General features: G+C 41.3%; 1 protein-coding gene across 2 annotated transcripts in view; it reads right to left on the reverse strand.

Annotated features, from left to right (window-relative positions):
• adgb (androglobin) overlaps positions 1-13,302 on the reverse strand; it is a 226,354-nt gene that overhangs the window by 188,458 nt on the left and 24,594 nt on the right. For both annotated transcript variants that reach the window (XM_059986363.1, XM_059986362.1), the window contains exon 5: positions 9,876-10,076. In XM_059986363.1, coding sequence (XP_059842346.1) covers positions 9,876-10,076 — 201 coding nt within the window. The remainder of the gene's footprint in view (positions 1-9,875; positions 10,077-13,302) is intronic.

Raw genomic sequence — 13,302 nt, forward strand, 5'->3', positions numbered from 1 at the left:
GCTGGCTTTGTTGATGTTCATGACGCTGAACGCCTGTTCACATAAATAGGTCGAGCCGAACAAAGAGTAAAGCGCAAATGTGGAGTAATACGCTGCACCTCAACAAAGGTCAATGTGTAGCGGTGTGCTACATGCAGCGCTAAAATTATAACACGGAGTCGGTAACTGCAGTCGAAGAAAAAAAACTTTATTCGAAATCCTCAGCCTCACTTTTAAGCCTCCCTCAACCTCCCCCCCCCCCCCCCCCCCCGCGCAGAGGCTCCAAAGCTCTGTGCTCGCAAACCCCCGCAGGCCACCTCCCTTAGCCGGAACGCTAGCTAATTGTGAGCCGGTTCGGATGTGCCAGGAAACGGGTCGCCACAAATGTATATAGAGTGCATCATCTATTGGGAAAACGCCAGAATTGCGGGGAAAAAACGTTAACAAGGTTTATTAATATAATTTCATCAAGTTCTGCGGGCCGGATTAAAAAGCTTAACGGGCCGCATGTGGCCCGCGGGCCGTAGTTTGCCCATGCCTGCACTAGAGACTGCAGATGCTGGAATCTGGAACAAAACAAAACAACAAGCTGCTAAAGAAACTCAGTGAGTCAAGCAGCATTTGCGGGGGAGAAAGGAAATGTAGATGTTTCAGGTTGAGATCCTCCATCAGTCTAGGAGTAGTTGGGGGGGGGGAGAGACAGATTTAAGAGATGATAGATGTATGGAGAAGGGAGGGGAACATTGGGCAGAAGGAGCCAGGTGGGAGAAGGATGGAGATGGGAGATGGAGGCAGATGGGTGATAGGTGGAAGCAGACAAGGGGGAAAAATTGACAATAGTTAAGCTTAAGCTTCATCTTGGCATTTCTATAATTTGAATTGTTCAAAGAAATGCTGAAATTGAAGAAATAATTCACCTTAAAGCTCTGAAACCTAATTAATTCACTAATATCTTTGAAGAAAGGTAATCTGCTATCTGGCCACCACCCAGCCCTGCTTGTAAACCAACATACTTGTTTTGTAACTGTCCCTATAAGTACCAAGTCATTGAGAGCAGTTAGGAATGAGCATTAACCTTCCCCATGACAGGCAACTCTTCTTCTCCCAATGACTCTACTTTGCACACTAGAATTGGTAAAGATAAGACCCCTGAACATGTAAATATACATGGAATTTTTCGAAAACTACTACTGATAAATTCTAAATGTGAAGCATAGAAATCCTATCAAACAGTGCAACAGTTAAATGTGTTACCCATCTTTCCCAGAACTGAAGAACATTGTGACTTGTTATCATGTTTATTAGTATAGTATGAATAATCCTGTGGAGTAGGGCAGCCTTTGAATTAGTCAGAAGATAATTGTTCAGGTAGTACAGACCCTCCCTGAATAAAGTAAGGATTCCGTTCTTGAGAACTCTCTGTAGGCTGATTTCTCCCTGAGGCAGAAATATCCATTTTCTACAGTTGCTCATTTGATATTGATGTACATGCACTTATTAAAATTACTTCATTTCTTCAAATATCTACTCTGGCTTTACTCAAAATTAAACCAGTGGAATATATACTGTATCAGTCATTAATGGATATTATGAAGCATATTATTATTACTAACTTGACAAAAGCTTAAAAATGCAGTGTGAAATTATACTTTCACAAGTTAGATCATTTGCAACCTGGGGAGCCCTTGTATTTTCCAACTCTTTGACCAATCAGCTTTCCAACCTGTACACATAATCTGCAATATACAACATTATTCTGGTACTGGATGCAGAGATGCTGAAGATCTCCTCCTGCACTACCAAGGACTTGTTTCTAATTGTGCTTTTGCACTATCATCTTGCTTTTCAGTCTATTTCTTCACCATCTTTATAATTAAAGTGCAATTTATATGCGAGTTATACAAAGTATTTTGTGTATTGTCTGAATCTATATGTCTGTGATGCTGCTGCACAGAAGGATTTTATTGTACCTGTACCATGCCGTAATTGTGCATAAGAGAATAAACTCAGCTTGGAACTTTGATATATTCAAGCTAAACATTGGAAAAATTAGTAATTCCAATCAGTAATTGCAGTAATCTGGCTTTTTGTTGCAATCAGTTCTATATAAATTTTACTAACAAGAGAGAAATAAAAAGCTTATTTGGTCCTTCAAGGCCTCTTTGTTATTCAGGTACAAATTCCTCCATATACCTGTCTAGCAGACTCTTAAACTTCACTAATGTATCTGCCTCCACCACTGACTCAGGCAGTGCATTCCACACACCAACCACTCTCTGAGTGAAAAACCTTCCTCTAATATCCCCCTTGAACTTCCCTCCCCTTACCTTAAAGCCATGTCCTCTTGTACTGAGCAGTGATGCTCTGGGGAAGAGGCGCTGGCTGTCCACTCTGTCTATTCCTCTTAATATCTTGTACACCTCTATCATGTCTCCTCTCATCCTCCATCTCTCCAAAGAGTAAAGCCCTAGCTCCCTTAAATTCTGATCATAATCCATACTCTCTAAACCAGGCAGCATCCTGGTAAATCTCCTCTGTACCCTCTCCAATGCTTCCACATCCTTCCTATAGTGAGGTGACCAGAACTGGACACAGTACTCCAAGTGTGGCCTAACCAGAGTTTTATAGAGCTGCATCATTACATCGCGCCTCTTAAACTCTATCCCTCAACTTATGAACGCTAACACCCCATAAGCTTTCTTAACTACCCTATCTACCTGTGAGGCAACTTTCAGGGATATGTGGACATGTAACCCCAGATCCCTCTGCTCCTCCACACTACTAAGTATCCTGCCATTTACTTTGTACTCTGCCTTGGAGTTTGTCCTTCCGAAGTGTACCACCTCACACTTCTCCAGGTTGAACTCCATCTGCCACTTCTCAGCCCACTTCTGCATCCTATCAATGTCTCTCTGCAATCTTCGACTATCCTCTACACTATCTACAACACCACCAACCTTTGTGCCGTCTGCAAACTTGCCAACCAACCCTTCTACCCCCACATCCAGGTCGTTAATAAAAATCACAAAAAGTAGAGGTCCCAGAATACCATAACTAATCTGTACCTTAGCTCCATTTACCTACTTTGCTCCAGATTTTTTTATTCAACCTTTAAATTTACAGCAAATTTATTATGTGTTGTGAGATGCCATGGTAGAGGTTCCACATCACTGCAAGTCAAGGTGGTATATTTTACTTTTATCTTCAAAGATTCAATCTGTGTTGGTTCCTTCAGGTTTTTAAGAAGAGAATTTCTGATATATTTTTACTGACTTTCATGAGGTAAAACATTCCCCATTTTCCTCATATGATTACTTCCCTAGTGGAAGGGAATAATTCCACCCCATTTATTCTATATAATCCATTTTTGATAGTAATAATTTATATCAGTTTGTTCTTCAATCTCCAAAAGCAACTTGAAGTCAAAAAACCCTTAGATAATCCTGTGTGTAACGTAAGAGAGACATAGGAGTAGAGTCAGGCCATTTGGCCCATCGAGTCTGCTCTGCCATTTCATCATGACTGATGCATTTTCCCTCTCAATCCCATTCTTCTGCCTTCTGCCTGTAACCTTTCATGCCCCGACTATTCAAGAACCTATCAACTTCTGCCTTAAGTACACCTAATGACCTGGTGTCCACAGCTGCCTGTGGCAACAAATTCTACAGATTCACAACCCTCTAGCTAAAGATATTCCTCCTCATCTCTATTCTAAATGGTCTTCTCTCTATTCTGAGGCTGTGCCCTCTGGTCCTAGACTCCCCAACTACAGGACACATCCTCTCCACATCCAGTTAAGGCCTTTCTCCATTCGATAGATTTCAATGAATGCACCCCTCATTCTTTTAAATTTAAATTTCACCATGTACAAGCCCAGAGTCATCGAACGCTCCTCATATGATAACCCTTCCATTCCCGGAATCATTCTTGTGAACCTCTTCTGAACCCTCTCCAATGCTAATACATCCTTTCTTTGACACGGGGCCCAAAGCAGCTCACAATACTCCAAGTGAAGACTCACCAAAGCCTTATAAAGCCCCAGCACTACACCCTTGCTTTTATATTCTAGTCCTCACGAATGAATGCTAACATTGCATTTGCCTTCCTCACCATTGACTTAACTTGCAAGTTAACCTTTAGGGAATCCTGCACGAAAAACTCCAAGTCCCTTTGTCCCAACACTGATTCCTGCAGAACACCACTGGTTACAGGCAGCCTATTCAGAAATGGTTTCCTTCATTCCCATTCTTTGCTTCTTGCCGATCAGCCAATCCTCTATCCATGCTAGTATCATAACAGATTTGTCAGGCGTGATCTTCCCTTAAGGAAACCATGCTGACTTTGACCTATTGCATCATATGTCTCCAAGTACTCTGAGACCTCAACCTTAACAATCAACTCCAACATCTTCCCAACCACTGAGGTCAGGTTAACTGGTCTATAATTTTCTTTCTTCTGCCTCCCTTCCTTCTTGAAGAGTGGAGTGACATTTGCAATTTTCCAGTCCCCTGAGGCACGCCAGAATCTAGTGATTCTTGTAAGATCATTACTAATGCCTCCAAAATCTCTTCAGCTACCTCTTTCAGAATCCTGGGGTGTAGTCCGTCTGGTCCAGGTGACATATCTACCTTCATACCCTTTCAGTTTCTCAAGCACATTTCTCTATAGGAATATCATTTGCACTCATTTCTGTGCCCTGAGACTCTTGAACTCTTGAACTTCCAGTATAGTGCTAGTATCTTCCACAGTGAAGACTGATGCAAAGTACCTATTCAGTTCATCTGGCATTTCTTTGTCTCCCAATACTACCTCTCATTTTACAGTGTCTGATATTTACTCTCTAACTCTTTATATATCTGAAAAATTATTTGGTATCTTTATTGATATTATTGCCTGGCTTACCTTCATATTTCATTTTTCCTTCCTAATGGCTTTTTAGTTGCCTTCTGTTAGTTTTTAAAAGCTTCCCTATCCTCTAACTTCTCACTAATCTTTGCTCTATTTTGCTTTATATTATCTTGGTTTCCCTTGTTCAGCCACTGTTGTGTGATCTTGCCTTTAGAGTAATTTATTTTCATTGAGATTTATTTATCCTGTGCCTTTCAAATTGCTCCCAGAAACTCTAGCTATTGCTGTTCTGATGTCAACCTTGCCAGCAGCTCCCTTCAATCAACTTTGGCTAGCTCCTCTCTCATGACACTGTAATTCCCTTTACTCCACTGTAATACCAATGCATCTACCTTTAGCTTCTCCCTTTCAAATGGCAGCATGAATTCTATCATATTATGATTATTTCATCCTAATGATTCCTTTACCTTAAACTCCCTAATCAAATCTGGGTCATTTCACAACATCAATCCAGAATAGCCTTTCCTCTAGTGGGCTCAACCACAAGCTGCTCTGAAAAGCCATCTTGTAGGCATTCTACAAATTCGCTCTCTTGGGATCCAGCATGAACCTAATTTTCCCAATCTACCCGTGTATTGAAATCCCCTCATGACAATTGTAACATTGCTCTTCTGATGTGACTTTTCTACCAACAGAGCCATGCCTCTGCCTACCAGCCTGACTTGTCAACACAATGTGTATCCCTGTTGAGGGAGACCAGCTATAGAGCTCCCAACTCTAATCTTCTTTCAGCCATGAATCAATGATACCCATGACATCATACCTGCCAATCTCTAATTGGGCAATAGGATCAACCTTATTTTGTACAATGAACACAACACAACACAACAACAGTCCTGTATTCATCATCCTTTTTAATTTTGACTCCATGTTCCACTGCAACTCACTCCACTAAATGCTTGTCCTTCCTGACAGTCTCACTACATACTGCTTCACACAGTGGTGCCATGAAAACAACCTCTCCCTCAACATTGAAAAATCAAAGGAATTGATTGTGGATTACGGGAGGAACAGAGAGAGGCGAGCTCCTATTGACATCAATGTAGTTGAGAGGGTGAGTAGTTTCGAGTTCCTCAGTATACACATCAGCGAGGAACTCACCTGGATTGTACATACCAGCTGTGTGGTGAATAAAGCACAACAGGGCCTCTTTCACCACAGATGGCTGAAGAAGTTTGGCATGAGTCCCCAATTCCTCAGGATTTTCTACAGAGGCACCATCAAAAGCATCCTGAGTGGCTGTGTCACTGTCTGGTACAGAAACTGTACTACCCTCAATCACAAGGCACTGCAGAGAGTGGTGAGGACAGCACAGCAAATCTGTGGGTGTGAACTTTCCTCTATTCAGGACACTTCAGCAGCAGGTGCATTAAAAAGGGCCCAGAGGATCATCAAAGACTTCAGCCACCCCAACCACAAACTATCTCAGCTGCCTCCATCTGGCAAATGGTACCGCAGCATTAAGACCAGGACCAACAGGTTCCAGGACAGCTTCTTTCACCAGGCCATCAGACTTATCAATACACACTGATCTGATTGCTTATCTGACTGTACATACATGTACACAATCTTAGTGGTTGGGTAATATCCTCCTACATTTCCCTTCCTTATTGCTTGTACATTGCGACACAGATGCAACATGAAGATTTTTACTCCCTCATGTTGTGAGATGAACGTAAGAAATAAAATTCTAATTATAATCTGCTGATAGACCAGCTTCCCCATCCTCAGCTCGATCACTCCAGTTCCCATCCCCCTGTTAAATTAGTTTAAACCATCTCTAGCTGCTCTAGCAAGCCTGCCTGCACAGATATTAGACCACACCCCCCAAGTTCAGGTGTAACTCATCCCTTTTGTATAGGTCATACCTTCCCCAGAAGAGAGCTCAATGATCCAGAAATCTGAAACCTTGCCTCCTGCATCAGTTCCTTAGCTACACAATCATCCTATTCTTACTGCCAATGGCACGCAGCACAGGCAGCAATCCATAGATTACTACCATGGAGGTCCTGCTTTTCAGCTTTCTACCGAACTTCCTGAATTCTCTCTTCAGGACCTCCTCCCTTTTCCTATCTATGTCATTGGTGCCAATATGTACCAAGACTTTCCGCTGATCACCCTCCCCCTTTAAAATGCCGTGGGTCTGATCTGAGATGTCCCTGACCATGGCACCTTGGAGGCAACGTACCATGTTGATGTCCTTTTCATGTCCTCAGAATCTCATGTCTGCTCCTCTAACTACGAAATCCCCTATCACTACTGCTGTCCTCTTCTTTCCCCCTTCCCTTCTGAGCCAGACTCAGTGCCAGAGACCCAGTCACTGCAGTTCACCTCTCCCAGGTAGCTTGTCTCCCTCAACAATATCAAAAGTGGTGGTATACTTATTATTGAGGGGAATAGCCGCAGGGGTATTCTACACTGGCTGCTCATTTCCTTTCCGTCTCTTGACAGTCGCCCAGGTACCTGCTTCCTGTAACATGAAATGGTTGTGCTGAATGCTTAAAACAAGTGATCTGTTTATTCATTTTTTCTTATTCCTCTATTTGCTTTTAGATTTCATGCTCACTTTTTGTTACCACTGTTACTCAGAGACACTGGTATGAAGTGCACCATTAAAGACTTTCAATAATATAATAGCCACTTAATGAAGGTTTGTCTTCACATTTTATTTAATCCCTGTGCGGTAGCTAAAACAGCATTGTTAAGTCAAGCAAGAAACAGGATAACCAAAGTAAGCAGGATCATGCAGTTCCTTAATCATGACTCACGCTGCTCTGTTTATTTGATTCTTAGTGAAGCTGATGGATGAGAAATGACACAGCCAAACTCCCAGTTGATTGGCAGTGTTTACTCTAAGTGCCGAAGGAGCTTGAGTTTACATCAAACACCCTGAAGCTGTGCATCATATCTGCTTTCAAGCAGTAATTTGACTTGGATTACAAAATACAACAAACACTTTGGACTTAGTTGCTAGTTCAGTAATTTGTTCAATTTTAGATTTAATAATATTTAAGATTCCATTGTATGATTGAACTAACCTGTTACATATGAACACCCGCATAGATTTATTTAAATTAACTGAATTTCCACCCTGGATATCTTTGGAGTTGCCTACTATGCCAGCAGGTGGCAATATAGTGGGGGTTTCCAAGCTTTCGCAAAAAAACTCATTCTGAGGACTTTGGTCATCCTTAAGTGGCAGAAGTGTGGGGTTTCTTCTTGAAACTCCTTGCAGCTGACTGTCTTTCTAGATATGTCAAAAGGATATTAAAGAAGTCAACCACACTGATGTGGGACTGCTCATGAATAGGATGAACAGAGTAGGAAGTACAGCTTTTCCCCTAAGGTACATAAGCAAACCAGCTGTGTGTTTAAATCAGCTTTGTAGCATTTTTTTTGTATTACACCAACATTTTATTTCCAGATTTTCAAAAACTGAATTCAAGTGCTCAAACTGATAAGAAGGATTTTAATTTATAACCTCAGGAACAACATAGCCACCACGTTACTACAGACTGTATAATGCACTCTTACTATGTTTTGCCTGTGGCTGTAACTGTCCTATTAAAAATAATTGTTTCAGTATTCATGTAGTTCCACCCCTATGTCACCAGGTGTCAATGTGGAGCAAGGTTTGCAACAGTGTTTTTCTCTCTACTCAAGTGAAATAATTTCTACCTCCAAATGTTCCAACCAATTCTACTACTTTCCACATTACACCATCATTTTCCAATTTAATGTTGTTGTTGGCTATATTCACCTGGTCCAATAATCTCATTTCAGATGACTATTATACTCAATCTTCACTGCTACTCACAGAGCCACAGAGTCATACAGAACAGAACCAGGGTCTTTGGCCCACTATGGCTGTGCTAATCATCAAGTACCCACTGTTCTATCTAGCAAGTATCTTGTTTACCAGCACCTGGGATGATATTCTATTGAGTATATGTTAGAGCCACAAACTACTGTCTGTCCAGTAAGCTTGTCTGGAAGGTAAGGACCACTTGATATCCAGGATGAGTTAGCAAACTGAATACAAAATTGACTTGGTAATAGGAAGCAGAGGGTGGCAGTGGAGGGTTGATTTTTCCAGATTGGAGGTTGTGACCAATGGTGCATCACAAAGTTTGGTGTTGTCACCTTTATTGTTTGTTGTTTATACTAATAATTTGGACGAAAATGTAGATGGCACTATTAGCCAGTACGTAGATGACACCAAAACTGGATAGTGACAAAGGTTCTCTAGGGTTACCAAGGAATATACTGTAAAACTACTGGAAAAGTGGGCAAGGGCATGGCAGGTGCAGTTTAACTCAGACAAGTGCAAGGTGATGCATTTGGGAAGTTAAACCAGGGCAGGACATATACAGTGAATTAGCAGATCCCAGGAGGGGGTTGCTAAACAGAGACCTTGGGGATGCAAGTACATAGTTCCCTGAAAATGATAGCACAAGTAGACAGGTGGTGAGGAAAGCAAATGGCATGCTTGCCTTCACCAGCCAGGGCATTGAGTATAAGAGTTGGGACATTATATTACAATTGTACAAAAAGTTGGTTAGGACATATTTATACTACTCTGTGTGTTTCTGTTCAGAACACTATATGGAAAGTATGATTAAACTAGAGAGGTGTAGAGAATATTCACAAAGATGTTACCTGGATTTGAGGACTGGATAGGCTGGATCAGCGAAGTAGGCTGAAAGGTGACATGACAGAGGTACAAAAAATTATGATAGATGTAGGATGAGCAGAGACGCAGTATCTGTTTCCGAAGGTAGTGGTGTCCAAATAACGGAGGCCGCCTGCATCCAAACCTGAAAGCTACAGATGTGGGATAGCCACACGTGGCAGATTAGGCTGAGGCATCAGGCCAGTAGGTCTTGCCTGATTAGTAAGCTTGCTTTCTAACTGCAAGATCAAAATCTTAATACTTAAAATGAAGCACTCAGTTGTAAGTCTAAAGAAAATTCAAAACAAACTCTTACCATCCAGTACAGCCTCACAATGTATTTTCCATGGCTATTGTAGAGAGGCAGGTGCCCCTTCACAGCTTTACAAAGAGCATAAATGTGTTCCCAGGGCTTCCAGGAGGATCCTGTTTCTTCCAGCAAGTTTTTGTTGTCTAATGTAAGACTTAGATAGGTGTTCCACAGCATTGTGATTTCACTGATAATCCATCGCATCAACTGATAAACAATAAAGCAGAACAAATCATTTCGAGTGTTTTAAAATGACAATGCATTTCTGGAGAGAACTGGCGATGCCTTCACTTATAAAACCCACTCCTTTACTTCCTAGTTTTATTTTATTTTCTCACTTCCAGACCCCAGTCAGTTTGGTTTGGCAACAACATCTCCTCCACAATCTCCATTAGCACAGGTACACCACCAGGCTGTGTGCTTAGCCCCCTGCTCTACTCACTTTATATTAACGACTGTGAGGCTAAGCACAGCTCTAATGCCATATTTAAGTTTGCTGATGACACTAGGGTTGTTGACTGAATCAAAGGTAATGATGAATCAGCATATAGGAGGGAGTCTGGAAAGATGGCTGTGTCATAACAGCAACTTCTTACTCTTATATCACCTAGACCAAAGAGCTGTCTATTGATTTTGAGGAGGAAACCAGAGGTCCATGAGCCAGTCCTCAATGGGGGAATCAGAGGTGAAGAGGGTCAGCAACTTTAAATTCCTCAGTGTTATCAGTTCTCAGGACCTGTCCTGGGCCCAGCACTTGAGTGCAATTATGAAGAAAAGCACGGCAGCACTTCTGCTTCTTCGGAGCTGGTGGAGATTTGGCATAACATCTAAAACTCTGGAAAACATCTATAGATGTGTAGTGAAGAGCATATTGGCTAGCTGCACCACAGTCCAGTGTGGAAGCACCAAAATCCTTCAATGGAAAAATCCTACAAAAAGTAGTGAATGTGGCCCAGTCCTTCACAAGTAAAGCCTTCCCCACCCTTGAACACATCTACATAGAAAAGCAACATCCAAGATCAGGGACACACACAACCCAGGTCATGCTCTTTTCTCGCTGCTGTCATCAGGAAGGTGGTACAAGGTCCCCAGGATTCACTTCACCAGGTTCAGGTACAGTTATTAACCCTCAACCATTATGCTTTAGATCCAGAGAGATCTTCACTCACCCCAACATAGAACAATTCCCATTACCTACGGTCTCAATTTCAAGGACACTTCATTTCACATTCTCAATATTTATTATTATTATTATTATTATTAATTATTTCTTTTTTACTTTTGTATTTGCAAAGTTTGTTGCTTTTTGCACATTGATTGTTTGTCCGCCCTGTTGGGTGTAGTATTTCACTGATTTTATTATGGGTCTTGAATTTACTGAGTATACCCATAAGGAAATGAATCTCAGGGTTGTATATGGTAACATATATGTATGTACTTTGAAAATAAATTTACTTTGATTTACTTTGAACTTTGAAGTAAATGCCTTTCTCATAAAATTATAGTTTTCTAAGCCTGTAAGAGGAGTTACTGAAAATCTTGTGCTGTAAATGGCATGGGTAAAATGCTATACAACATCATACAGATTTTAATGTTAATATCAACTTTTGTCAAGCTATCATGAACTGTTTCTGAAAGCATAAAGGTGAAACAAATATTAAAATATCTCACTTGTTTAAAAACATTCTTGCGTTTTAAGATATAATTGGAAAAACTGCTGTAGAGCTCCTCCCCATACTTCCTGAAGTTGAACTTATTGTAAAAGATATTTTTGTCATGTGTCTTGCAGCAGCAGAAGGAACAGACAAGATGCCAGAGTTAAATGAGGAAGAGAGAAGACTTGAAGTAAATGGAACTTTGGAAAGAGTCTTACATAAATATTGAGCCCAGGTATAGATAGCTAGGGCGGCAATGACTTTTGCACAATACTGTCATAATTATACGTACTGCACTGTACTGTTGCCGCAAAAACCCCCCCACAAATTTCATGACTTATGTGAGTAATGATAAACCTGATTCTGATATGAGTCTCTATTGTGGACTAAGAGTGCAAGGGGACAGGAAGAAGGGAATCATGGTTGGGGAAGGTGGAAGGAAGTAATGTTTGCACTAGTACACTGTACCAGAGATTCATTTTCTTGTGGGCATTCACAGTAGATGCGAAGAAACCCAATAGAATTAGTGAAAAGCTACACACAAAGATTGACAAACACCCAATATGTAAAAGATAGCAAATTGTGCAAATACAAAAATAAAAATAAACTAATCAATACATTAAAAGCAAACAAATGAAAAAATAAATAAAATAAAATAAAATTTCCCAATATTATTTATTTGTCTGTTTCTTATGTATTGAATCCTTGAAAGTCAGTCCATAGGTTGTGGAATAAGTTCTGTGTTTGGGTGAGTGAAGTCAACCACACTGATTCAGGAAGCCAATGCTTGAGGGTAATAACTGTTCCTATTCCTGGTGGTATGGGACTTGAGGCTCCTGTACCCCCTTCCTGATGGCAGCAATGAGAAGAGAGCAAGGCCTGGATGGTGGGGGGCCTTGATAATGGATGCTGTTTTCCTGCTACAGTGCTCCTTGTAGATGTACTCAATGGTCAGGAGGGCTTTACCTGTGATGGACTGGGTTGTACCCACTACTTTTTGCAAGCTATTCTGTTCAAGGGCTTTGATGTTGTCATACCAGGTTAGGTGCAACTAGTCTGTACACTCTCCACCATGTATCTATAGACTTTTGTCAAAGATTTAGGTGACATGTTAAATATTCACAAACTTCTCAGAAAGCAGAGGTCCATCTGGGGGTGCAGGTGTGTCTTCTTTGTAATGGCACTTACACACTGAACCCAGGGAAGATCCTCTGAAATGATAACGTCAAGGAATTTAAAGATGCTGACCATCTCCACCTCTGATCCGAGGACGAGCACTGGCTGATGGACCTCCAGCTTCCTCCTCATGTAGTCAATAATCAGCTCTTTGGTTTTGCTGATGTTGTTGTGGCCAGAGGTTCAGTCTCCCTCCTCTGTGCTGATTCATCACCACCTTTGAGTTGGCCAACAGTAGTGGTGATTGTGCGGGAAATGTTATTGCCAATCTGAACTGACTGGGGTCTGTAAGTGAAGAATTTGAGGATCCAGTTGCACAAGGGGGTATTGAGGACTATGCCTTGGAGTTTAATGATTAGCTTTGAGGGGATGATAGTGTTGAATGTGAAGCTGTAGTCAATGAAGAGCATCCTGATGTATGCATCCTCACAGTCCAGGCATTCCAAGGCTGAGAGGCAATGAAATGGCATCTCATGGTGACCTGTTGTGACAGTAGGCAAATTGAGGTGCATCCAAGTCACTCCTCAGGTAGGATTTGATATGTTTCATCACCAACCCCTCAGAGCACTTCATCACAGTGGATGTAAGTCTGACAGTATAAT

This window comes from Hypanus sabinus, chromosome 12, assembly GCF_030144855.1.
Source record: "Hypanus sabinus isolate sHypSab1 chromosome 12, sHypSab1.hap1, whole genome shotgun sequence".
NCBI lineage: Eukaryota > Metazoa > Chordata > Chondrichthyes > Myliobatiformes > Dasyatidae > Hypanus > Hypanus sabinus.